At 45.0% G+C, this 27,641-nt stretch overlaps 1 protein-coding gene across 2 annotated transcripts; it reads left to right on the plus strand.

The window, feature by feature from the left end:
• The first annotated feature begins 1,759 nt into the window (after positions 1–1,759).
• Positions 1,760–27,304, plus strand: mtss1la (MTSS I-BAR domain containing 2a). 2 transcript variants are annotated; one of them, XM_085779807.1, is made up of 15 exons: positions 1,760–2,546; positions 5,719–5,780; positions 5,889–5,962; positions 17,491–17,575; positions 17,748–17,839; positions 17,982–18,056; positions 20,396–20,553; positions 20,711–20,818; positions 21,701–21,798; positions 23,385–23,517; positions 24,204–24,278; positions 24,511–24,666; positions 25,046–25,222; positions 25,397–25,562; positions 25,824–27,304. In XM_085779807.1, the coding sequence occupies exons 1-15, from the start codon at positions 2,478–2,480 to the stop codon at positions 26,636–26,638; spliced, it is 2,343 nt and encodes a 780-aa protein (XP_085635933.1). In that variant the 5' UTR covers positions 1,760–2,477; the 3' UTR covers positions 26,639–27,304. The 2 variants fall into 2 exon arrangements, with proteins under 2 accessions (XP_085635933.1, XP_085635934.1); XM_085779808.1 differs by lacking the exon at positions 24,511–24,666.
• Positions 27,305–27,641: the final 337 nt, after the last annotated feature.

Consider the following 27,641-nt stretch of genomic DNA (forward strand, 5'->3'; position numbering starts at 1 on the left):
ATCCAAATCTATTTTAACAGTTAGACATTATTGGGGAAATCTATAGCCTATTTCCCTCAGGGGAGAAAGCTGCAGCTCCTTTCATATAGGCCACTGTAGGCTAAACTACCATCAGCGGAACTTAGCCTTGTTTACGACAGGAAACTGCAGGCTGTGTCAGGGGTAAGAAAATCCTTCACATCAGCACACCAAAACTCTTTATACTGTTTGTTTACTTGCATAAAACCAAAGTAAAACAAAAGCATATTGTAGTTTTACAGGGCAATGTGGTGGCACTGACTTCCTGGGTCTCAGCTGGTTATCTGGCAACCTATCAGCTCTAATTTGGCACACAACAGGTGTCCCCTGGTAAAACTGCAAAGTGTCTATTTTACACTTTTTGGTCATGTCAAAACATAACAACAATACAACATTTTTAATACTGGGTACAGTACTACGAATTTTATGCTGGAGTGGACTCTGCTACTAATTTTTGAACTGTTTATCTGATGGATGAACCCAACTAGCCTAGGCTAGGCTACTCCTTATTTTCCTGCAATAATTTAATAACAATGAAAATATTGACCTATATTTATTTTGTTTTTAATTACTACAGTATCATTACAGCATAATTAAAAAACAAAAAAAACAATGAGAAATGACCGAGAAGCTTGTGTTCGGAAATCTCGCGATAGTGCTACTGAGGGCGCATTTCTTGAAAGAATACATTTTGAAGGATCTTGTAGCTTGTGAAAAAATGTATCCGATTTCAATGACTATGTGGTCAAAGCATTGGATTTAGTCTGTCACCACTGTATTTTATCTCATCGGGCTAAACCATAGACTGTAAAAAGAAGGGCTAAACCATAGACTGTAAAAATAAGGGCTAAACACAGGGAGACCTGCCGCGGAAAGATGACGAAACGAAACCCCCGTGACGTGACACAGTTACCGGAAATTGCCGTCACTTTTATGTATTATATTTATTTTATTTTTTTTTGGTGGGGTCAATGTATGGGTTATCTATCGCTCTGGGTTAAACAAACGCGATATTTCAATAATTGAGCCCAAGACGCTCAGGTAGGTCAAGTTTCTCATGCAGGGTCGCAGGAGCTCCTGACTGTAGCTTAACATTAGCTAGTGTTGACATTACCGGTTTTGGCCTAGCTAGCTTTACCCTAGACCTAGCTAGCTTTACCCTCTGGTAAACAAAGGTAATAAGCATATTATTTACCAAAACGTGGCACTATTCATTGAGGTCTAACCATAGACTGTATCATGGGTCTAACGCATCATTTTCATTTAAATGAGCATTATCCTCGGTCTTTTGGCTTGTGGCATTCCGGAGGCTAACTAATGCAAAGTGAGGTGATAATGGTCCACATGTTAGCCTACTGTTTCCTGAAAACAACTAAGACGCACTCAAGAGAGGTGCAAATGATCATTAACAGACGCGTGTGTGAGGGAATACACACACACACACACACACACACACACACACACACACACACACACACACACACACACACACACACACACACACACACACACACACACAACAAACCCAGGAAATCCTCCTTTGCATATCGGTCAATTGTTCAATGGGGAAGACAACAGCCTTCACTTTTGTTTGCATGGGGGTGGAAGGAAAGGAGGAGGAGGTAGGGAGGAGTAAAGGAGGGGGTGTGTTCCTTCTCGTCTCCTCCTCCACACCCACTATACGTGAAGAGAGAGAGAGGGGGAGAGAAAAAAAAAAAAAAAAACTTGACCAACCCCCTTTCCATTCCCATGGATCGTATTACTGGAGACTCCAGCTCTGAGACATCTGCTGCTCCGCTACTAACAACGGAGCGCGTCCCCGCGTCCCAGACCTGTGACCGATCCCGTCTCCCGTGGCGGTGCTCGGTGCTCCCACCTCCTCCACCTCCTCCTCCTCCTCCTCCCACTCTTCTTGCGCTAGCTCTTTCGCCTCAACTATGATCTCTCCGTTATTTGTGTTAACTGCGGTGATCATGAGGAGCCACACTGCTGCCCTCCACGTTTCCCGGCTGTGAGCGCGTCTCCCCCTCCCTCCCCACTAGTCCCCACTACTCCCCCCCAACCCACCACCTCCCTGCTCCTCCATCACCCTCCCTCCCCTCGCGTCTGTGAGGCGAGTAGCAGCAGCAGCGACGGCGGCGGAGCAGCAGCAGCAGCAGCAGCAGCAGCAGCAGCGGCCCCCGGTGCCATCGAGCAGCACATTTCTTATTGTCTGTGGGCTCCGCAGGCTGCTGGCTGTGGTGGTGGTGGTGGGCTTAAAGCGGCTTCGCATCTTCCTCTCCTCTCCTCTCCTCTCCGCTGCGGGCGCATATTGTTGTTGTTAAGGGGGGAGGACAACGAAGGGCGGATGAACAAAACAAAGATCTCAGTGTCCGATGTTTTAAAAACGCCTCACCAGTCGGATATTTAACCTTTTTTTTTGTCTTTCTACGAGCTTTTTTGGTTTGTTTTTTGGCACCATGGACTCGGTGGAGAAGGAGTGTGGAGCGCTGGGTGGATTATTCCAGGCCATCGTGAACGACATGAAGGTAACACACACACACACACGCACACGCACATGTATATTAAAGTAGACAGGGGGTTTATGTGACCTTTGTGGGGTGCACGGTGGCTGATCAGACGCATATTTTTACTGCCTTTGTCTCTTTCTCCGGGTACTCCCCCACTGGAAACACCGCTGCAGGAAAAACTGTGAGATGAAACATGTTTCTCTTTGTGTCATTTGCATAATGTGCAGCAGGTCTTGTCAAGGGGGGGTGTACGGGTCACATTTAACAACACTTAAGCCGGTGTGTCTGTGTCATACAAGAGCTGCTTACATGTAAGGCTTGGCTGAAAATAATGTTTAATTTGTTGTGTTAAGTGTTAGGGCTTATGTGTTTGCTCCAGAGGTCAAACCCTTCATCATCATCACACCATCAAAATAATCAAAGACTAAGTTCAATCAAGAAGCATCTTCTTCTTTGAATGGAAAAATTCACGGGACAAGAAGAAAAAGAAATAACAATCAAAAGTGTCAGATAATTCATCTCCCATGCTGTAATCACACAGGACACATTTTCTGGGTTACAATCTGACCTCGAACAACTGTTCCTCCTCCATCCCAGCCTCCAAGGTTTTCTTGATTAAATGCCAGACATGGAAGGATGCTCTGATTAAAAAGAAAGAAAGAAAGAAAGGAAGAAATACCCGACTCCATCACCCAAAACCTCCTGGAAAGAAACAGACGTGAAAAAGGTTATTGATTGTGCTTCCTGATGCTTGGCCCTGTGGCAGGAAATCACTACTTCACCAATAAACAGTTTCATAAATGCTTGATCCACGTTTTACCACGGCGATTCAATAGACTTCTGTTGCATCTTATTTATGTAAAAAAAAACAACAAATTCTCCACATTTTAAGGTAATTTCCTCTGCAGGAAACTATATGTTTCCTCATAATCCATCACTCAACGTGCAAGTGAGTGTGTTTGTGTGTGTGTGTTGGGGGAGGGGTCATGTCAAGGAAGTTGAATCAGGGTGGTCTGTTGTTGTTCCCCACAACAGATGGAAAGTGTGAACGTATTCATCGGGGGCCTGGAAGCAGCTCCCAGTCTTCTCATTGTGCAGGACGCTCCAGCTACAAAGTGTTGATAGCAGCGAATAAGTCAAGAATCGGGCGCCACTTTCCACCCTAACAGATTTCTTATTGATCACTGGCTCTCAGGGCCTCGGTGCGTTATTCGGACAGACTATTTATGGACTCTCGTTCGTCAGGCTCCAATGAAATCAGCTCTCCGTCACTGGCAGCGCTGGTCGTGGTCGGGCTTCATATATTTCCCCCTTTTGTACTGCACTCATGCCAGGGTCAGAGACAGAGACAGAGGGGGAGACAGGGGCTCTTAGAAAAGGCAGTCTGTGTATTGATAAGCAGTACAGATGAATGAGGCTGAAGCCCTGAGTCAGCACAGTGTCCATGTCCACTGTCTGAGACAGACATCTGACCTCATTCCTGCCGCCTGGCTGGGCCACGCAAGCCTGTCAGACCAGCTTTACCCCCGGGAGCAACGCAGCAGCATGGCTTTCCTGTGCTGATCACACTGGCTGTGAACACTGTTACATTAAAGTCTACAATTACCTTCATGTTACAAGTACATTGCACACACACACACACATACATACACAGCCTCTAATGGACTGTACAGACAAAATGTGCTGTTACAGGCAGCACCTGTTGGTTATATAACTGTCTGACAGAACCAGAGGAAAAGAAATAAAAGGAGTAGGAGTTGGTGGAGGAGGAGGAGGAGGAGGAGGAGGAGAGGTGAGATGAAGTAAAATGATTCAGCTGGATTAGATCACCAGTGGAGAATTAGATCAGCAATGGAGCCGGGGAGATGTGAAAGCAGAAATGTCCTTGCCACAAACCGAGGATGATAGTTCTTCTGACCTCACCCTCTCTCCAGTGTGAATGACAAGGCGTGGGAGAGGAAGAGCTTTTCTCTGCCTTCCTTCCCTCTTCTCATCCATCCATCCTCACCTCCCTGGGCGCTGCTGCTGCTGGGTGTGGATGAAGAGAGAGATGTGCCCACCCCCCCCACACTCCCTCCCACCATCCTCTCCCCTCTTGCATTTCTGCTTGCAGTCTCTTTGCCCGCTCCTTCACCCTCCTCCTCCTCCTCCTCCTCCTCCTCCTCCTCCTCCTCCTCCTCCTCCTCCTCCCTCAGCTGTCTTGGCAGCGCATCCCTCCCGCCCTGGGAGTCACAGGCCACACAAGCTAATTAGACACCTGTTGGAGTCAAGTGCAGACAGCGAGGCAGGGGAGGCTCACGGCAAACATTTTTGTTGGTGGATGATGGCTCCTAAATCACTTTTTTTTTGAAGGTTGAGGCTTTAGCGGAGCGAGGTGAGCCGGGGAGTTAAACGCTGTCATTCCTTGAGCGAAGGTTATGAAGTGATGAAGAGAAAGACTGTTTCCAGATTGCACGCCGCTGACTATATATAGCCAGGATGTGTGGCCTCTTTTGGTTCCTCTCCATCAAAGAGGCGCATCTGGGGTTATGCCCCGTCTTCTCCTTTCACCAGGGCTCAAACTCTTGCTCTAATGGGATCGAGCCCCCAAATGTGTTTTATGTTTGGCTTCTGCTCTTATACATAGCTCAAGGCAGCGTGGGATGATCCCGGGGTAAATGTAATCCAGATTTTTCAAAGACCAGCTATACTACCTGCCCCGTGCACGTAAACACACATGATACCAGAGCTTACCTAGATCATCATGCATGTAAAACGGACACGCACGACACGTGAACGTACTGCGCACAGCAGCTCGCAGCAAGAGGCTGTACAGGTTGATTTGAGGACAAACGTATGTACTGTTAAATCATACACAGGCAAGTCAGGAGTATGGAGCACATGCACCAACCTGTTTCTAACCACGGGGGGAAGAAGCCAAGCTCTTTGAGTTATTGTTGCCCTATATGGATTTCAGTAAGTTGTCAGTGTGAATTAAGGAGAGAAGTGTTTGCAGGGAATAAGTCTGACATTGAAAATTTACACAAGCTGTTTTATCAAGTTGGAGAGAACATGATGTATTCTCAAATCTGTATGTATACACTGGTGTGAGTGTGTGTGTTTGGGTATGTTTGAGAATAGGATGTCTGTGCACTTAAATGTCCTTGGCGAGATATTTATTTGACTCATTTCTTTTCCCTTCTCTTATCAGAGCTCTTACCCTGTGTGGGAAGACTTCAGTGCCAAGGCCACAAAGCTGCACTCTCAACTCAGGTGAGAACTAATCCCAGTGAACGATATAAAACCTCGGTGAAAAAAGATTGTCGTGCAGCCACTTTTATGCAGTCGCAGTTGAGTGAACAACTACCAATGTATTTACAGGACCACAATTCTGGCAGCAGTGGCCTTTTTAGATGCCTTTCAGAAGGTGGCAGACATGGCCACCAACTCTAGAGGTAAGGATGTTTTTCAATGAATTCAAGGTTTTTTTGGGTGGATTGGGTTTTTTTTTTATCTTCATTGGGGGTGTTGTGGGGGTTAGGTTTAGAGAAGTGAAAATCTGATCTTATTGTTTCTTTGGTCTTAATGAGGTCTGCTGATCTGCTTTGTCACCCTGCTAGGCTGTCCAGAGAGGCAGCCGATTAACACAGATTTCTTTTGAGTTGATCGTCGAGAGCAGTATGTAGGTCAAAAAGAAAAAAAAAAAACCCATGCAAAACCTAGACGAGCGTGCAAAGGCTCCTGACGCATGCACAAAACACAATCACACAGGCGTAGAGGCGCGCACGCACGCACACACACACACACACATATTCAAAAGGGTGACAGCTGGTGGCCGGCCACCTGACCTCACAGGTCACATGCCACCATTCTTTTGAACAGTTTGTACCAGCGCGGCCCCCGACTGACCACTGCCGGCTGGTGAAGAGGCATTTCTTCGTCAGTGTTCACACATTGTCGCCAGTTTCACTCCCACAGCCTCTCCAGAAACAGTGGAGGTTTATTGCCATGGCGATGCATCAGGTTTTTAGCGCTAAGTGATTCCTGATGCGAGCGCACATTCGCTGCAGGATAAAATAAGGTAGACTAAGGTCAGCCCGCTAGCTGCTAGCAGCTGGCAGCCTGCTTCAATAAAGCACAGGTATGGAGAATGGCGGGGCAGGACTTCAAAGCAGAGGTGTGTCTGAGCTACAAGGAGGGAAAACAGCAGATTGATAGATGGTCCAGAGGGAGAGAGAGAGAGATGAGCAACAGAGGGAGGAGAAAGACGGTCAAATTGAGTTTTACAGCTATAGATGCATAAAATCCCTGTAAGTGTGTCACTCACACGCCCACTCACTCTTCAGATACTCTCTCAGGGACATTAACTTTAGGATTAATGTCATCCTTCTCAGGCCACCGACTGTATGAGGGATGGAGTGTGTGCTTTGAGATGACAGACTTTGCAACAATTAAAGAGGAAATAATGAAACGCAAACGCGGCTTAGACCAGACCATAGGGTTCGTGAGTCTCTGATGGACAGAACTTTTTTTTATCACATAAAACGATCAAATATTTGATGGTTTTAACATGTCGAATGTCAAGTTGTTATACTTTCATGTATATTCATGTGATTTATAAAATATCAAATCTGGGTTTTCCCATGGTGCTCTTAACCAGCATAACAGCTAAATCCCATTTCTCCTGCGGGAGCCGTGTTGGTCTCTCCGCGTGCTCCGAACCCTAGCAATTAATGTTGCAGGAGGAATGTCGATATTTACTTGACCCGGCTGCTGGTGGCCTGGAATAACCTTTGAACCCCCACGCTGCAGGCTCCTCCATAGGCATAGTTTAAGCAAATTTACCCTCACGACAGCTGAAATATTAAAAGTTGTTATTCTAAAACATATTTATTCTCACTTGCCTTTACACTCACTAACTCAGGACCCTGCAGGAGTCAGTGGGACATAAATAAAATTCTTCCTCTGGCTTGTTCAACAAGTCACTATTTATGTCTCTGTTGCTGTTTCTCTCCTTCTGTCTGTCTCTCCCTTCATGTGTGTGTGGGTCCGTCTCCCTGCAGAGATCATGTTTTCCTCAGCGTCTGCATGGCCATATAGGGCTGGTTGCACCGAGGGGGGCTGGGGGGGCTAGGGGGGGCTGGGGTGGGCTACAAACTGTTGGCCATCACCGCTGTCACCCCAATTCCCCTCTTGTGTTTGGGGACGCGCTGCAGCTGCTGGCACAGCTGGAGGTTTCATCGCGCCCTCCGTCTCCTTCCTTTAATCTACCTTTGACACACTCACCCCGTCACCCCTTTAACTCTGACACGCACTCTCCAGACTGTGGACGTTTCCCTGCCAAGGAAAGCAACGTTTCCCCTCATTCAGTGCCTCCTAGATGAATCCAGGGAGAGAGGGCAGTGAATGAGAGAGGATTTCCTGCCCTGACGTTTTTGTCTTGTCTTCAGCCGGGGAGGGAAGCTTCTCACACATACGCGCGATAAACCGGGATCATATTTGAGACCATCCCCCCTCTATTTCCATCTCTGTGAGTTCGTGTGTCGGACTGCCTCGGTCTGCGCTCGCGTCCGAGGCTCCTTTCTCGCCCATGTTGTCCGCTTTTAGAGTTTATGGTCACGGTCGTGGCGTCAGCATCTGTGTTTTATGTAGCAGCTGGAGGAGCTGGCTGCCAGGCGTTCTGGCACTGTGTCTGACAGCACTGTTTCTCTAAGCTGTGCTGATGGATCTATGTCTAAAGGCACGTCTGTCTCCACGAGCTGGCGGCCTGCATCTGGGTTCAATAAGGGTCCGCCGACCACAAAGTCTATATTAAATGGATGTATTTGGAGAATTTTAGCCCTTTAAAGATAAATGTTTTACATTTCAACACCCATCTTTCCTGGGACTTAAGTCTGAGGCCCTGCAGCTCTCTGGAATGTTTTTATTTGTAGACTGGTCAGCCTAATGGTTTTTGGTGTGTTGTCTAGACCAGTTTGGCCGTTTTTATATAAAATTGTTGTGTGATGTATTTCTAAAAGGACTGGACTTATCTGGAGAATAGCAGGCGCTGTGTTTGGTGTTTTGTTGTTGCTAGGCTGGATGACATGTGTTTTGGTGGAAGGTTGACTTCATTTTTTTTTCCATTTTTGGTCATGGTTGAACTGGATACAGGTCAAAGAGTCGGCTAATGTTCCATCGTAGTATGGGATACATGGTTTCTTTCTTCTTTTTGGAGAGCGAGGTGAGTCTAGTGAGGGGTGGGTTTGGCCCGGCTGGGTGGGGGTGGGGGTTGTGGTTGCAGTGGGATTTCCACAGCTCTGGGTATCCAGGCTAGGCAGAGGCGTTTAGCTAATCCTCTTAGCCCCACTTTGTAACACACAGACACACAGACTGACTTCCCTTCCCTTCCTGATCAGCCACCCCCAGCTTTACAGCAATGTACTGTAAGTTTGTGTTCAACAAATACCCAAGCCTTCCTCCCTTTACATCTGTGTGCCAGAGACTGTAGAGTAAACACACCATCGCACACACTCATAATGTTCCAGAGGGTCTTTGCGAGCCCAGTCTCTCTCTCTTTCTCTCTCTCTGTCGCTCTTTCCTTTCTTGCTCGCACAGCCTATGCTCGGTGGTGATATGGAGGTACTAGTAGATCAGTGTGTCAGGGAAGCTGTAATCTGCTTGGCCGCTGTGCTTCTCGGGGTTGGCAGATGGGATGGATATCCTTACCCGCCATCTGGACAGCCTGGCATGGACGAGATGCGGCCGTGGCCTTGTGTAGAGCGAGATCAGGGGATTACTGTCCTCCACGCTATCCCGGCAAGCGTAGCTATTTTTACGGACATGTCAAATAATGAGAGTGTGTGTCCATGTGACCAGCGCTGACATCCATCAAGCTTGGCATTTCATGTTCAAGCCTGATATGGGCCTGTGTTGCACTCCCATGTTTGAGGACAGTGGGGGTGGGGGTTGGCTCTAGCGTCTTATGCTGGTTTGAAAATGGATTTTGACTCTTTAAATCGAACGTGGACCGGCCACTCTGCTGATTGTATGCGGCGCTCTTGAGGTATTTCATGACCTCCGGCCCAAGAGGTCACTTTTAAGTATCGACAAGAGCCTCTTATTTCTCCCTCAGCTGTCTACCTTGTGTGTCAGACAGAGCTGGACAGTCCTAAACACAGTTATCCACTTCTCTCTCCATCTCTTTCTCTCTTTCTCTCTCTGGAGTTCAAGGGCTTCAACCCCAAAACTCAATGTGGTTGTCCCACAAATGAATGTTTTCCAGCTATTATAATGACTACATGCAAAAAGCAAAGGGTGAAGTGGCTGGAACAATGATTTGAAGAACAGATGAAAAAGGGGGGTGGCAGTGAAAACAAATCTTTTTGGCCAACTTTTTCATTCTGAGGGATGAATACCAAACTAAGTAGACAAACATGAGGGGAACGGTGTGTTCAGCTACATCCTGAACACAGAGTCAGTGTGGAAGGGAGCTGGAGAGGGGAGGGAAAATACACAAGAGAGAGAGCCTCGTAGAGGAATGCAAGGGAGGACATTATAATAGAGGGAATGAAAAGGACGTGTGCATTGTTTTAATCAAATGAGGTGGCTGATTGAAAACAGTTGGAGAAATTTGCTGAGGACAGAGTTTAGTTGTGATTTCACCAGTTTAGTGTGCCGCTTGTTTTTCTCAACGTTTGCCTTTGTAGTGAAGTGATGCAGTGTGACCATGTGTCTTCTGTCTGTGTCTCATCTGGCTTCGGCCCATTCAAGACATTCATGATCCCCTGAGGATGAATCCCTCTGACTTTTCTCTACTTTTAACATTCATTGTTATTAGTGGAATATCTCCACAGCTGTTGGAGGAATTACAATGAAAGACATTCATAGCCCCCTCAGGAAGAATTTAAATATTTGTAGCTGTTTCAGGTGCAGGTCACAATGTCAATCTGTGTTTGTGACCATATACCTGGAAAGGCAATGACATTGTGTTTGTAGCTAATGCTAAAACTAAACAGTTAATAACTTTAAAGCATCACTGTTGCCAAGTCTGGATTTGAAAAGCAGATACTTGAATTGTTCTTGGATGTCATGTGGATGAGTATAGATATAAAGGAGCCATTTACCTGTCTCATCACTCTTTAATAGCAGCTCCACTGTCTGTATCCTTCATTGCATTTCTCAGAGGGTGAGAATGCAACAATAGTTGAAGATCTTGTCAAATGACAATCATCACCACTTGCTCCTGGCAAGAAACAACTTAGAGCTTCAGAGAAACAAATAGAGAACAAATAGCCCCTTTAAGAACGCCCATCAACCTATGATTCAGTTTGAAAATAGGTGGAGTTATATTAAGGCTTAGGCGGATCGGACCGGCCCCCCAAATTTGGTCACGTCACAGGAATATCTAATAGTTTTTTGTTGTCAGCCCGCTCAGTTTCTATGTGATGTCTGCTCTGCTGTAGAAAACACCAAGCTCAGTGCAGAGGAAAATGAAGACTGACCTGACAGTAATGGAGTACCCCCCAGGTGAAGTTAAGACTTAGGGGTAGACATGGAGCTTATTACATGCCTTATGAGCAGCAGCAGCAGCAGCAGCAGCAGTGCTGTCAGCATTGTTTGGAGGATTGTTTGCAAATGAGCCGTGGAGCATTAACTTTGTCCGCATAAAAGGAGAGGGAAGTGCATTGTCAGCTGAGATAAAGACAACCTTTTTTTACAAAGGGTGTAAAGAAGGGCAACCTACAAGGCGTTTGATTAAATTGGCTCGCGGGCTTTGCGCTGTTTAATACTGAGTCACTCAGACTGTTGCCTCAATGTCTGTCTTTTTTTCTCTCTCTCTCTCTCTATTTGGATCTTGGATACATCTGGGGTCCTTTCCCTTAGCTGCAGGTGAAGACAATCCCCTGTGGATCTTCTGTTCTTTCCATTAATTGCATGATACATTGCTTTCCCCCTTCCCTGCATGTTGTTACATTTTCTTGTTTTCTCCCTCTCTCTGTCCCTCTCTCTTTTCATGTCCAACAAAAAGCACATCTGGACAAGAGGCGCTGTTTATTTTTAGCAACATTTTTGTCCCTTGAACAGGAAACTCCTCCAGCAGCAAAATATAACTTCCTCCTTGTTCTCCTGCTCCTCCTTCAGTCTTGTCTTAATGCTCTCCAGAACATGTTTACGCCACATCAGGACACACTAAGCCCTGTCTGCATCTGTGGGTGTTTCTGGTTGAGAGGTGAAGCTTGCCGTGTGTACTGTCTGGCCAGACAACAATGGGATCGGTGTGTGTGTGTGTGTGAGAGAGAGAGAGAGAGAGAGAGAGAGAGAGAGAGAGAGAGAGAGAGAGAGAGAGAGAGAGAGAGAGAGAGAGAGAGAGAGAGAGAGAGAGAGAGAGAGAGAGAGAGAGAGAGAGAGAGAGAGAGAGACTAAAACAATTGATCTTGAGGCTGTTTCCTCTGCCTTTCATTAGTATTTTTTCTGGCAAGAAAAGACATTGTAAGGAAGTGACACAAAGGCTTTGAATGCTGTTTTGATTGCTCCTGCAGACACATATACGTTCACTCATAAACATGGTGACATGCGTTTAGGGTCCGGTTTATTTCCAGCCTCTCAAATATGGAAGTTTGCGACTTTTTTCAATTACAGCAGTTGAACATTGTAAAATAAATATCTTTTGGATTTTGGACTATTTTCTTGGACAGAACAAGTAAGTTGGACATGTCACCCTGGAAGAATTGTGGTCAAGTTATTGCTGTTGACACTGTTTTCTTTGAAATACTTCAAATTTTATTAACAAAATAAATAATCAGTTTAATCAAGAATATGATTGTCAGAGCCATGCATGAAAAAGAAAACTTATTGCAGATTTATGTACGTTCTTATTTACAAAAGAATTAAAAAATCACAAACCTCTGCTTAGTTCTCTCTAGGATGGAGGAGTGCCATGTCTAAAAAACGTCATTGTTTTCTCACTTTAATATTTAAGAACCCATTCTCACTTCAAAGAATTGCTTGAATTTGGTCCTGAAAGTATAATCTGTGGTTTTTAAAACTGAGCAACAATGAAAAACAGTTAAAGTGTCAGTGTTGCAACATCTTTCAGAACTTGTTTTGCAGACACGAAACACATTCCTCCTTTTAGGGGTTTCTCAATATCTTTCAGAGATTTATAGATACTAAGTTTTGAGTTCAAAACTAAAAAATCAAATTAATTTTGCTGTTAATATTACTTATACTTACATTTTAATAAACCCTAAACAATTGGGAAGTAAACTTAAAGACAATTACAAATTACAAAATTAAATGTCAGCTCAACACAAGGGGTAAAGTAAATATTGGTTTTTGAGCCACAGTTTGTCATCTTTAGTATGTAAACTTGAGTAAAAGCCATTTCCAATGCAAATCTATAACATTAATACAGACGATGTCGTGGGTTTAAGGAACTGTAGGAATCTAAACACTGAATATTGCACAATGTATGTCAGTATAAAAGCTCTTCGTCAAACACTGTCACCCTCTATTGGGCTGTCTGCAGAGTAAAATACACTTTTCACCCCAGTCTTGTATTTTTCACATATAGCGAGCTGATAAAATATTAACATAAAAACCCAGTGAAACAGACTTTTACTCTGCATTACATTCACGAACCAAGAATCCTGTCTGGAGAGAGTTTCTCAGAGGACTCACACACAGTATGTGTCTGTCATCCACTATTTATGTAACTTGGCTTAGATCTGTGACTGTGTTGCTGCGGGCGTACAGCGCTGTAGTCTTGTTCCACAATCAATGTCCACACGTGGCTGTTTCATCCGTCACTCTTACCCCCATCAGAAGCTATTGCTCCCTTAGCAGCCGACACGTTAGGGGTTGCTTCTTTATTTATAACGCCGCCTGTTTCTACAGCTACACCAGCAGAACTCCAGCTGCGCTTTGAAGCGAATGTTTGATGATGTGAGATGTGTGATGCTTCGTCAATTTTTGAATTCAAGAATCTCAGCTGAGATCTCGTTTAGTTGCTTTACTAGTGAAGCAGACAAAATCAAGGTAATTCTCCCTCCATCTCCCTTTTTGTTTCTTGTCTTTGTTGCATAAAATGTTCGTTTGATGTTTTGGCTTCTTTTGGAGGGCATACACACAAACAAAATGAGTTGTAGATATTGGAAATCATTGCATCAAGCAACTCTTCCTACATACTCTTACTCTTCATCTGTCAGAGCTTGTTGTTACATTTCCTGAGCATTTTGCGTGACCCTATCCTGGCAAGGCCTGCTACACCTGCACCAGCCAGTGGACACTTCCTCCGCCGAACCCAGCCGGCACCTCGGCAATGTGTACCCCCTTTCATCCACCGCTCTCACCCTGCAGCCCCTTTTCATCCATCAGTGGCCTCCACTGTGTCCCTGCCAGTTCACATTCTGTAGCACTTAAAAGGGATGAGGGAGGGTAAATGCAGGGGGGGGCTTAACTGTCTGTGCCAGCCACAGTCGGCTCTGCGGCCGAAGTGCCAGCGTGAGGAATAATTGTTGTCTCACGGAACGGTGGAATTTCCTCGGCTCAGCTCTCTGTGCAAGGGTGTAGCGAAAAAAACACAGGGACTTCGTATTCCTGGAAGTGTAAAACCATGAGGATGTTCTGTACCTTTTTGCTCTACATCCCACATAAACATGCTTTATTGACACAGGAAGTAGAGAAAGAGAGGGAGAGTGGGAGGGAGAGTGGGGGAGCACCTTCTCCACTCAGGAGGACTGGATCCAGCCTGAAAACCGGCAGCAGAATCAGCCCTTCAGCTCGGTGCTCCCGAGTGCAAATGAAACCCGAGCTGAGCAGCGGGCTTTAGATGCTGAAACAGAAAAAGCGAAAGAGAGAGAGATAGTTGAGCTCAGCTCCCATGTTGAAGGCATCAGGGAATGAGGCCCGTGGCAGTTTAGCTCCTGGCTCCCGACTCCTGGCAGGAGAGTTCCCTATAAAGCAGGCCTATTAAAACGCTCCTCCTTCCCCGAGGAATCAGGGGAGTTAATCAGAACCAGAGCTCTGGATGGAACCGCTCGCTAAACGCTTATAGACTACACTGTGCTGGTCCTTGGTACTGGAGCTCAAAGTTCCCACCAAAAAAACAGTGAGGGCTTGACCTTCCCACCAGCAATCTCCTTGTACATACACAGCTGATCTGATGGCAGTTTATATACATGTTTGAATCAGGCGCCATCGGCACCAGAGACATGTACGGAAATGCAGTTATAATTGACTACACATTGCTGCACCGCTCAGTTGCTCTCAGTTATTTGCCCGGTATCTTAAGATATACTACTAGGTTGCATAACGGCTCTCCATCCTTCCATCCTGGTCTGTGTTTTGCTTCATTCATGCACGTGTGGGTGTCTGCTATGAGGTCGACCCCGCCCCCCCACCAAAAAAAAAGACGGGAAAAAAAAGCCCCAGGGGTCCAAGTCTGCTAAATAATCACTTTCCCATTTCCTGCACACTTTTAACTAGCTTCCAAGCTGCTACAAGGGCAAGTTTCAATAATTTGATTGAGCGATAGAGATGAGAACATTTAATCTATATAGCCCATAACCACAAATCACATTTCATCACAAAAAAAAAATCAAAAATCATTCTCAGTCCGGGCCCCAAGACTTTGGAACGATCTGCCAGAGGACATCAGGTCAGCTTCATCAGTAGCTTGTTTTAAATCCCTACTCAAAACTCATTTCTATCGAAAAGCCTTCCCTGATTTTATTTGATGTCACTTAATTTGTCTTTGTTGTCATTTTAATTGTTTTTACTGGAAAGCACTTTGTAACATTTGTTTTGAAAAGTGCTATATAAATAAAGTTTATTATTATTATTATTATTATTTATCTTAGAAATAAAAGGAGGTGAGCAGAGGAGGGGGCCCCTCTTCAGGGATAGATATCTGTAGATCCAAAATGCAGAAGTGCTCGTCATCCGAGTCAGCCTGAACCCCTCCCCGAAATTTTTGTATGTGTTTGTCACATGTCTGTGTGCAGGCAGGGTGACGAGGGAGTAAATCACTGTCCCTGTCCATCCGGTCGGGGGCCAGAGGCCAGCGGGGCTCTTGGACATAGGCAGGAAGCCTCTGGACCTCCCCAGGATGTAGCTGTCAGCTGATCCCCCTCTGGGAGGGAACGGAGGAGAGGAGGAGACGGGAGGGAAATTGGCAGGTGTGGATGGGAAAGGAGAGTGGGGGCTGAAGGCTCTCGTTGCTGACGGTGACATTGGGAAAGTCTGTCTGAGAGATAAAAGGCCCCACATTACCCTCTCTCTCCCCCCTCCCACCTCTGTTAGTCTCGCTCGATCCTGCACGTTTACCCCGAAAGAGCTGATTCCCAGCTCCGCACGCCTCCTTTGATGCTTTTAAGAGGAGAAATGGAGAGATGCATGACCTGTGCGCACGTTTGCATTTCTCTAATGTTTTTTTACACGTGGCTTTATGGAGCACTGAATCAATGTGAATAGAGGCTCTAAGATGACAGATACTCAACACCAGTCCTTTAAAGATCGAGGCTGCCGTAGCTATTTATAGCAAGAACTCAGCGTATAGGTTCCACATGTTACTTCAATCACTTCCTGCTGGTGTTAAATGCCCGTGTGTGTGAGACACAGCTGGATGACCCTTCGTCTCTAACCCTAGAGCGGCAATGCAGACACGGGACGACCTTCCCTTCCTCCTCCCAGCGCACAAACACACTCGAGTCGTTCTACATCTGCCTGTCGAAAATGTCTCCCTGAGATGGAGTCCAGATCCACAGCTGATTGTCTTTGAACTAGTGCAAGAGTCAGTGGAGTTGACAGCCAAGTGCTGGACTGAAATGGTCTTTGTCTGACAGTGTGACGTGATATCGACCGCAGACAGTAACCTAGTTTCCTCACATGATAGCTGGAAAAGAGCACAGATCTCACCGGACAACCATCTGGAGCAGCAGCAGCGCTACGTCTGACTTCAGACCTGCTATGTTGGTCATATATTTTCGTTTTTTTCTGTTTTACTCTGTGTGTCGCTCTTTTTGTTTTTGTAGCGCAGGTTCAAGCCAGTTTCTCCTTTTTTCTCTCTCTCTGTCCGCCCCTGCATGAATAGTGTTTAGGAAACAGAGAGAACAGGAAAGGCAGAGCAGGCAGGGAAGAATAGAGGGATATCCCCTTACAGGGTTCCCTCCTTTTTCCTCCAGGACAGAGGGGGTGAGAACTTTGGGAAGGGTGGGGTGGGGGTGGGAGATGGTAAATCACACCACCTGTCCACACACACACACACACACACACACACACACACATACACTCAAACACACACACTTGCATGCCTCCACTTTGTGTGGCTTGTCTGCCATTGAGAGATGTCCTCTCTCTTTCCCTTTGGGTGTGTATTTATCTGTGTGTATGTGTTTGTGAGTGTGTGTGTGTGTGTGTGTAGTGAGAGACCCTCAGATTAGCCCTATGTGGCCCAGATTACAACCGGATCACTGCTGCCATATATTACACCGGCCTGCGAACTATCAGTGAGACAGTGGGGCAGCCTGGGCTTTAGGGGCTTAAGACCCCATTTAATTACACTTCAGTAGAGAGGAAAAGTACAGTAACCATTTCACACGAGCTGGTCTTTACACCGTGGTGGGGCATCATGTGATGATCTCAAAGTGTCGCAGGAAAGATGTGCAATTATTTTGGTCAAGAATGACGGAGCGGGTGTCGGGTTTCTGTTTGCAGCCGCTGTGTCACATTTGCTTTCCCTAAAACAAATATGACATTTATGGGCTCTGCACTTGTCCACCTAGTGGCTGCAGATGGAGAAGCCTCTACAGCTGGGGGGAAAAAAAAAACAGATAAATCCATCTGACAGGAAAGCATAAGACCTTTCAAACTGCTCTCCAGATAGGCTATATCTCCTCTTCAAATATCACATTCTCCTGGGCTAAGAGGCAAATCTAAAATATGTAACGGCAAGCTCTTATATTGTAAGTGACAATTTGTGTTTTCACATTGTTTTCCTTAGGTGCCACCAGGGACATTGGCTCGGCTTTGACAAGGATGTGTATGAGACACCGCAGCATTGAGGCAAAATTACGCCACTTCACCAAGTAAGCTGTGTTTTCTTCCCCTCCTCCACAGCAATTTTCTATGCTACCGTTTCTGTTGGCCTTCTCTCATTCTCCCACTCTTTGCTGAGTGTTTTTGTGCCATGGAAATAAAACAATTTTTTTATTAAGCCCCTCATTCTTCCTCTTATGTTCTTTCTCTGTGTTGCTGTAGTGCTCTTATGGAAGGTCTGGTTACGCCACTTCAGGACAGGATAGAGGAATGGAAGAAAACGGCTAATCAGCTGGACAAAGATCATGCCAAAGGTGAACAACTAGCAAACACAAATAATACAGTACTTTCTGAGTGTTTGGATTCCACTGCAGAACTGTTTTATTTTTTTAAAGCAATTTATAGTGGGCAGAAATTGATATGCCTTTGACCCTGACTTTGACTTGTGCTTCACAGAATACAAGCGCTCTCGTCAGGAAATTAAAAGGAAGTCGTTAGACACCATAAAACTCCAAAAAAAAGCAAGAAAAGGTAAGAAACTATTTGAAGACCTTGATGACTAACATAGCAGTGATGAGACTCCATTGACATTTTACTGCTGTTATTAACAAAGTTTGCTTGGCTGCTGGTCCCTGGTCTGTACCAGTGTTTCGGATTGAGCTGGTGCCATCTACAGTGTGAAGCTAGATATGACAACTCAATCCAATCAAAATGCCTGGCACAGCTTCAGAGGCTCCTTTCCAGCTTCAGATGATTTATCATTGCCCACCTTTATAAATCAAAGAAATGTTCCTCTTTCCTTGCCGTGCATGCATCAGCCCCTTCTGCTGGTTGTAATTAAATTCCTATTTCCAAGCAGAACTTACACGAGTGGTACGGGCTGGTCATAAATATGCAATGTGTCCTGGTTTGATACAGCTAACACTGCCTGTTCTTCTGTCTCTCCTCCTCTCGCCTGTCACTGCACCCCCCCACCCTCCTCCTCTATTTGTTTCTGGCTGTAGAGCTTCTAGGTATGTCTACTGTGTTGAGGCCTGAGTGCAATTTTTTTACAAGATTGTTTCAAAGTCACCATCATCATCTTTAGGTGAAACTGCCAGTCAAACAGAAAAAGAAATATGCCTATTCACTTTGTTGACAAGATTTACACATGCACTATCACAAGCAGCTAGCTAACATAACTTAGCACAAAGGTTGGAAACAGGGGAAAATGCAAGTTTGTCTGATATTCACTATTTTATACACAGTACTTTGTTTGAAGTGTATAAATATTAAAGTGTAAAAACTAGAAAAAACAACAAAAAAACAGTGCTACGCTAAACCAAGCCGAGCTAAGCCAAGCTACTGCTTGTGATATTGTTAACGTCTCAGTTAACTGCTGGCAAGAAAGTGAATAAGCATATTTCTCAAAATTTTGAACAGTTCCTTAGGAAACATCAAGCAATGCACTCACTGCAAAAATAATGTCTGAGAATGTAAGTGATTCACAGGGAAACTTAAATAGGCTAAGTCATAGCAGGAAAAGTACAAGGAATACATTAACCTGACTCTGTTCTAGTAAGACGATGAGTCAGGTTGCGCAACACACATCACCCTGACACTGAAGCAGAAAAATACTAAGTTCATCTATCATTCATTTTAATTTTATTTTTACACCTGTGCTTCACTGCTTCACTGCAACAAAAAACAGAGGAAAAGGGATGTCACACACTCATAGCCTTAAATGCTTTAATAGAATCGAATAAACATATATATGGGTATGTAAAAAAAGAAACGGCACATACCGTACATTTGTTTTACATATAGCTCAGTGTCCTCATCTTTTGCATGCATCCAATTTGCCTGACTTCTTTCAAATAGGGCTCCTCCGTTTTCTAAATGCCTTTTTAATAGCGTAAGAATCTGGTTTTACGGCCTTCCATCATTCCTCTGGGTAATAAGACCTTGTCTTTGTCATCAGCTGACATTTGGCTCCACGATGACAGTGAGGTGTGCTACTTGAGGCCCAAGCTTCTGTTTTCCAGGGGCCTATTAGCCTTACTGGCAAGCTGTCAGATCCTCATGGGCTTCTTCATTTAATCTGTGACTTATTAAATGCAGGTCTGCAGCATGATTAGCCAATTAAGCTGATAACTGTTACACATATGGGCAGTTGCAAGACAGATGTGCAGTGTGTTGCCTGCTACAACCAATGAGGGCACTGATGCATTTATAATCTAGCAAAATATAGTAGATGGAAACAGAGTAGAACATGGCAAGACACACATTTGTATTTATTTACACTATATGTGCTGTATCTATATTTTTGAGTTGTACAGCATACAATGAGTGCACTGCTTGTCATTTCAGAAACTGTAGGATGTTAAAAAATGTTTAACTGGCAGTGTGTCTGTGTAAATCAGGCAGTCAGAGATACACAAACAACACACCCCCATCTCATCCTTTTTTCATCCGTTTTGCCTCTTTTCAACTGTCATCCAGTGTCGTTGTGGGCGTTGTAGTGTACAGTACCACATCCATTTCAGGACCTCCTCACTAGTGGCTTCGCATCAGCTCATTACTGACGACAACATGCTTCTGTGTCTTCTCATTCCCATGTACATGAATCATTTTGAGTGTAATGTTTGTCAGTGCGTTGCCCTCAGTGCATTATGTGTTCTAATCATCTCTCTTTTTCCCCCCATCCTCCCTGCACCGTATTCCTTCTCTTCCTTCTTGTTTCATCCATAACCATCACTCTCTCCACTTCATTTCTCAATATTTTCATTCCTTCTCCTCTCTTGTTTATCCTGACTCAACCCTCTTCACCCCTGTCCTTCCTCACGCCGACATCCCTCCCCTCCTCTCCCCCCTCGCCTTGCCTCCTACAGGCCGGGGTAACCTGCGCCCCCAGCTGGACAGTGCCATGCAGGACGTCAGTGACTTGTACCTGCTGATGGAAGAGACGGAGAAGCAGGCGGTGCGCAGAGCCCTGCTGGAGGAGAGGGGGCGTTACTGCACCTTCATTAACCTCCTGCAGCCGGTGGTGGTGAGGATCGTTTGGCCTTTGTACTGCTGAGAGTTGTAGAAAATTAGTGTGAATGGCACTGAATATGAAATTATATTTTACTCTTGTTGTTGATGTGGCTTTTTTTTTTTTTTTTTTAATTATTATTAATTAAATCCACTGTGTTTTCTTCCACCAGAATGTGGAGATTGCCATGCTGGGAGAGATAACCCATTTGCAGCCCATTGTTGATGACCTCACTGTGTTGACTGAAGACCCACACAAGCTGCCACCAGCCAGTGAACAGGTAAAAGAGGCGTAAAGCTGAAAATAATTTCACTAATGCTTCCCTTGCACTTATCATCCAGCATCCCTAGAGCTGCTCATGTTATTTGCATCATAATGAAATATTGTATAATTTCAGTCTAAGCCTGCTGCTATATTTGGTGCTATATTTTCCTATGATCAACAAAAAGACTATGTATCTTTCTTGCGCAACTTATTATGTGTGCGGTTGACCCCCCCCCCCCCCAGTGTTGTCCAAAAAACTATTAAAAACTGGGCACAGTAGTTTATTTTCAATTAATTTCACATTCACTAACTGTTAATACTTGCCCGAGCAATAATGTGTTTCAGTCCAGTGCTGACAATAGTTCCCAAAAATATACTTTTTACTCTGTGTTGAGTGTGTCCAGCTCTTGTAGGGTATTTGTGACACATGTACATATTTGTGACATGCCTGTAAGGATTCATGTATTCAGCAGGACTGAATGGGCTCCAGGCAAAGAGTAATAGATTGGGCCGACACAACTTTTGAGAGGCAGACTAATGCACTCTTAGCCTTGTCTTTTCATGACATTTGATGACGGTAGCAAAATAATAGAATTCCGCCTTGTCCTTTTTAAATTTCACAATGGTGGTAAGATGCATCACTGCCATTAGCCAGTTGTTGTTGATGTCTCATGCTTTAATGCATGTTTTTCAAGGTCTGAAGATGACAGTGCTTGCTATACATCTATTGTGTCTGTGAAATCTCTTTCTGGCTGTTCTCTCCATTAAAATCTTTGCGCAACAATAGCCTGTTCCATTATGTGCTCTCCCTATCTTCTATAAACGCAAATACAATTTTTACCTGATGGCTATTTTGGCCACTGCATCATCATCGCACTTTGGTTATGTGTTGTTGCAGGTGATCCGGGATTTGAAAGGCTCAGACTACAGCTGGTCCTACCAGACCCCACCCTCCTCCCCCAGCAGCACCGGCTCCAGGAAGAGCAGCATGTGCAGGTACGAGCTACAAACCTTATTGCTCTTTGCTCTTTGTTTAGTGTGATTAGCTTTGTGCTTACACTTGTTGTGTAACGTGTTAATCACACATTGGGATGTGATGCATATTGTGCGCTGTGTCGGCTGTGTTGTTAATTAGTGTGTGGATTTTATGCATGCTGGATCGAGGCTGTCTTGAACACCCTGGCATAGTCTTGATGTAATTTCCACACAACAGCAAAAGAATGAAATACTAAAGGTCATCATGAATATATGAGCAGGTGACACCCCCAGCCCCCACCTCCCCACCTCCCCACCCCCCCACCTCCCCACCTCCCCTTACCACACAACCAGACGAGCACATGATGTATCTTGACAGCTTCACAGCTCTTGCAGATTTGCAATTCTCAAGCTTCTTACACCCAGATTAGGTCCAAAGCTGTGAAATTTCATAGTGTGAAAGCCAAGAGCTACACAAGAGTCAAAATCTACATATTTATAAGGCTAATGGCAAAAGTTCAACAATTAGTTTGTAAATGAGTTTATAAATGTAAGCCAGGAGGTCATTCTAGGCAAAGGAGTAAGCCTTTCTTTAAAAAAAAAAAAAATCTTCAAATGTTCAATAAGAGGAATATCAAATCCTTGATATTTTAACCAATTAACACTGCACCCTATATTTAGTGCTCTGTATTTATTTGGCCACTGACTGAGCAGTTATTTTTGACAGATTTTAACACAGACTTTCATTGTAGATCAGTTAGTCTGATGCTTCTTTGGTCGAAGTAAGACTATTCAATACGAAGTGTATACTTCCTGAATGCCACTTGAAATTTATAGAGACTTCAGAGTTTCAGCTTGACCGCTTTATGTTTTTCATTTTATCTACTGAGGCTGTAAAAAGTTTTTGACTAGCTGTCACTGAATTTTGCATGCAGAGAAACATGTCACGATTCTGGTTTTTGCAGAAAAAAAATCCTGTGATTGATCTTTGAGTATTTTCACACTACATGCTGATATAATGAGATGTCTTGAAGTTCGGACAGAATAAAAACAACCTTATTGAGTACGTCTTATAAAACACAGGACAGGGAATTACTGTACATAAGGTTATTTAATATGTCATATTAATTTGGTACTACTCCTTAATCCTCATCCTAGAGGACAGTGATTACTTCAGATAGAGTCAAGAGGGAGAAGGAGGTGTGAGAGCGGAAGGTGAGAAACACAAGTTTCACATTTAAAATAGGATGGGTGACAAAGAGAGGCAACGCTGAGCGAGAACAACAGAGCAGGAGCAGGAAAAGAAGACAGCTGTTAATATGTGGAGGAAAAGAGGAAACAAAGAAGGGATAACTTTTTTTTTTTTGCTCTTTGATGCACCAAAATAAGAAGAATAGTGTCATTTAGGATTTTCATATAACACTGCCTTCATGTTCATATCTTTTTTGATAAATTTTTCATCCGTCTCTTTCTGTATTTGCCACAGCCTGCTCATAAATCCTTGGGAAAAAAAGCAAAAAAACGAAATAAAGAAGAAAAATTGTGCTAGATTCTAGATCAAAATCCTCCATATTATGTTCTATACTAATGTGATATCCTGTCAACAGTCTCCTTCAGATGCCCTCTGCGGGAGCTCACCGGCTCAGCAGCGTGTCCTCCCATGACTCAGGCTTCGTCTCACAGGACGCCAACACCCACTCTAAGCCTCCATCACCAATGCCCTCTGACATCACCAGCCAGGTAACAGTCTCAGGCGTAATGCTGAAGTTTAATCTTTGATCGGATGAAAAAAAAAAAAGAAAGGGGATTTTATCGCATCAAAACCAGGAACAAAGCGCACTTGTAAGCCCCAGAGATTCCTCTGGCAGAAAAGCTGCAGGGCAGGAGGACACAGCAAACAACACCAGAGACTCTCTCTTGTCAGAGTAGATCTACAAGAATTCAAACAGTTCTTTTAACATTTGGCATCTCCAATCTGGTGTGAGATACACATTTTGTCATGTTTGCGTCTCAGAGATAGACCCACAGTTACAATAAGAGTCAAAGTCAGACATAGCTCCTCGTGTTTTGCTGCAATAGCGCTTTATCAGTTGCGAATGTTGAATTTCTATCCCACTGGATTGATAAAGTTACTCAGACGGTCTGAACAGATTGCAGTGTACAGAACACGCTCGGCAGCACACTAGCTCACCGACTGATGCAACGTTCTTTCTCTGGAAAAAACTGATCTAAGAAGCAGCTATGTTGTATCTAGTCTGCGGTCTATAGATCCCATCACGGAGGAAAATGACTCCTCTCCAAAACTTACCAACACTCCCACTCTGACCCCTGGTCCTGTGTGTCTCTCATCTCTCACACCTACCTCTCTCTCTCTTTCCATTTGCCCCCCTCCCTCCACTGCTTTTACTCCATCTCCCCTTTCCCAGAAATCAACAAGCTCAGCCTCCTCTGAGGCTTCAGAAACCTGCCAGTCTGTCAGCGAGTGCAGCTCTCCTACAGCGGTTAGTACTGCATGCATCTAACCAATCCACTTGCTTTATTGGACACATATACACATGCAATGCAGGCAGGCGTGCACATGCACACATGGGTGATGCGCAGAGCATTTCATTCACTGTTATCTATAATGTAAAAGAGTCCTGCGGGCTCCTCTTGACAGCCGCACTGCGGTTTGACGTGGACTGTTCATGGATGTTGAGCACTCTGACTCAGACCTGTCTGTCCGTTCCGCAGTTTGGCTCATGCTCATCCTTCGGTACCTTCCGCCCTGCTTTCTCTCACACTGGCACCATCAGGCCTCTCTCTGTCATACTTCCTGCGTCCCCCACATTTAACCACTCCCCTGGATCCAACACCCCCTCACCCACATCAAAGGTTCCTAGCTGGAAGGTTTGTTTTTCATTTGCAATTTTACTTTTGGGTTTTTTTTGTTGTTTTTTTGTTTGGCTTTCTTGCTTCTTTGCTTCTTGTGTTTATTGCCTTCATGCACATTAATCAGCGTAAAGATTAACAATCACCATTCTGCTGTTGCTCATCAAGCTCAGTTGTCGAATCTTTCCTCATAAAGACATGCTAAACTTGATTTCATTTAACAACACTGACATAGCGCTGCTGCAGTCTGCCCATATCTCCCTCGGCATCTAACCAGTTCATGAGCCAAATCAGCAGCTTCCGATGTTAGCTGCCTGTTCGAGTGCTGGATGCTGGATGGCAAACACGGGAGATGCTCACTTGGAAGAAAGTCTCATTGTTCCGTCTGCTGTTGTAGGACTGGGCCAAACTAAGTTCCTGTGAGCCGTCTTTGGCCAGCACTCTGCAGCGTAGGAGGGAGTCTGTGGACAAGATGAGAGAACTGGAGGCCCCGCCCAGTCCACTGGGGTATTCTGGGATGCAACCAGATGATCCGCACAGAGGGAGAATTGGCCCAGGAACTATTGCAGCCAAGGTAAGAAGACCTCAGGGAGTAAAAAATGTAAATGCGAGTATATAAATTTATATGCCTTGAAAATTGTAGTGTGGTGAATTGCATATGTAAATGTGTGCTAATCTTTATGTATTTCTTGCCTGCATCTCCTAAAATGTGTGTGTGTGTGTGTGTGTGTGTGTGTGTACACCTCAGCATGGTGAACCACTCTCTCCAGCAGCGAGCACTCTAGCCATGGTTCTGACCAGAGGCTTAAGTATGGAGCAGCAGAAGAGCAGCAGGGACTCTCTGCAGTACTCAAGTGGCTACAGCACCCAGACCAACACCCCATCATGCTCCGAGGACACCATCCCCTCACAAGGTAAAACACTCACCCTCACCCTCAAATCTGATACAGTCCTTTAGGATACAGTGCACACGACTGAAAAGTCTGATAGAGACACAGACTTTTTGAATTCTCTGTTGTTTTTCTATGTGGTTTTGATCGGAATTTTTGCACCTGTGTGCTTTTGTGTCGCCGTGACTACTGTATTATGTAAAAGAAGCAGCTGCAGAGCATTGTTTATGTCAGTATTTTTTGAAGTGTGAAAAATAGTTGCTCATGACTCATTGTCACTTCTAGGTTCAGATTATGAGTGCTACTCTCTCAACGGGGATGCTGACAGTGAAGGGCAGGCAGACTTTGACAAGTCCTCCACCATCCCACGCCACAGTAACATTGCCCAGAGCTATCGCCGCATGATCCAAACCAAGAGGCCTGCCAGCACAGCAGGTCTGCCTGCAGGAAAAACCCTGCAGGGAACTCCGAACGGATCAGGGGGCAGCAGCTCCGGAGCCATCACGTCTGGGACGGCCACCATTCGCCGGACGCCGTCCTCCAAAACCGGTGTCAGACGCACGCCATCCACATCTGGGCCCATTCCCATCCGGCCCCCCATCGTGCCAGTGAAAACCCCCACGGTGCCAGACTCTCCGGGGTACGCCAGCCCGTCCCAGCATCGTACGGGCAGCGAGGAGTTTCTGTACGGCGATGACCTATCTGCCAGTGACTTCACAAGGGCTTCTCCAAAGCGAATGAGCCTCCCTGATAATACATGGGGCTGCGGAGGAGGAGGAGGAGGGGGGGTGGACAGGACTGTGTATGCCCAGCAGGCCTCCGGCATGGCCACCCACGGAGCTGAGGAGGACCCTCTGCTCGCTGCCAACCGCCACAGCCTGGTGGAGAAGATAGGAGAGCTGGCAGCCAGCGCCCACGCCCTCGGTGAGAGTCAGTTCCCCTTCCCCAGCACACTGCCGGGGGAGCTGGCTCAGTTTGCGCCCCATGAGCCATCTCCTCCGACCCAGGAGGACAAGGATATGCTGGTGTCGATACGCCGCGGAGTGAGGCTCCGCAAGACACTGACTGACGATAGATCGGCTCCAAGGTTCCTGCGGTAGCCGAGGGAGAAGAAGGGCTGTGAGGAAGCAGCTGTGCTGTCCTTACTTACAAACTGAAGCTTTGTAGTGAAACACAACAGCACTCATGTAATACATGAACTGAGGCACAAGCAACAAAGAGGATGTAACACGTGCTGAATGAAGGCCAGTCGACAGATTAATGAGTGACCATGGACAGTGTCAAGTCATTTCGTTTCATGTCATGTATGTATTGCGTACATACAAAGTAATCCATATTTTTTTGGTTTTTATTCTTTTTGGTTTTTTTTGTCTGTGGGCTTTGTGGCTGTTGATCTCTGCTCCCTGTGTGACCAGTTGTTTCAGCCTAGTTGGTCCCTTTAGACCCAGTGATCAAGACATCACTACTGTGCATCATGGGATCGAATGCTCTGTGTCTTTGTTCTTGCTCTTATGATTATTATAATATTGTGCGTTTCTTAATTAACACGGCCGCCTGTTAGTGGAAAGTGATGGGCGAAGTGCTCTGTGAGCCTGTCTGTATGTTGTGTTTCTCATCATTACTGTACAAGTACCGTATAACTGTTTTGTCTCATAAGCTGAACAGCAGCTGTGTAAGTCATGTAAAATAGGGGCAATATGGCAGTGTTTTTATTGCTGTACTGTACTGTCAATATATTCTGCAATTAAACAGGCTTTTTACTGTTATATGACTTGATTGTTTCTGTCAGTGTCTTTATTATTAAATAAAAAATGATTTAGCTTTAGACTGGGAAAAGATAGCTTTTACTGGATATCACATTTATTGATCTTTGTATTTACATTTGCAATGGGCTTCCCCCTTTTTTGAGGTTATACTCCTACACTTTATATTTCCCCTGGATCTTTCTCCACTCCAGATATTATTCTGCACTTACTAATACTAGGATATTAGCAGTATTTTTATGATCTGTGGTGCAGTTTTATGTTAAGTCACTATTTTCCCTGGTAATTTTCTGGTTTAGTTCTCTATAATGTTGCCCACAGTCATAGCCTACATACCGTT

The sequence above is a fragment of the Trachurus japonicus genome, chromosome 6 (genome assembly GCF_045865225.1).
Source record: "Trachurus japonicus isolate A0001 chromosome 6, Traja_1.0".
Classification (NCBI taxonomy): Eukaryota; Metazoa; Chordata; class Actinopteri; order Carangiformes; family Carangidae; genus Trachurus; species Trachurus japonicus.

Bases quoted from the DNA above. Each gene is read 5' to 3' on its own strand.
- mtss1la (XM_085779807.1), top strand. From the start codon at position 2,478: ATGGACTCGGTGGAGAAGGAGTGTGGAGCGCTGGGTGGATTATTCCAG. The intron at 5,963-17,490 runs GTAAGGATGTTT...TGTTTTCCTTAG, and splicing joins CATGGCCACCAACTCTAGAG to GTGCCACCAGGGACATTGGC. The intron at 25,223-25,396 runs GTAAGAAGACCT...TGTACACCTCAG, and splicing joins CAGGAACTATTGCAGCCAAG to CATGGTGAACCACTCTCTCC.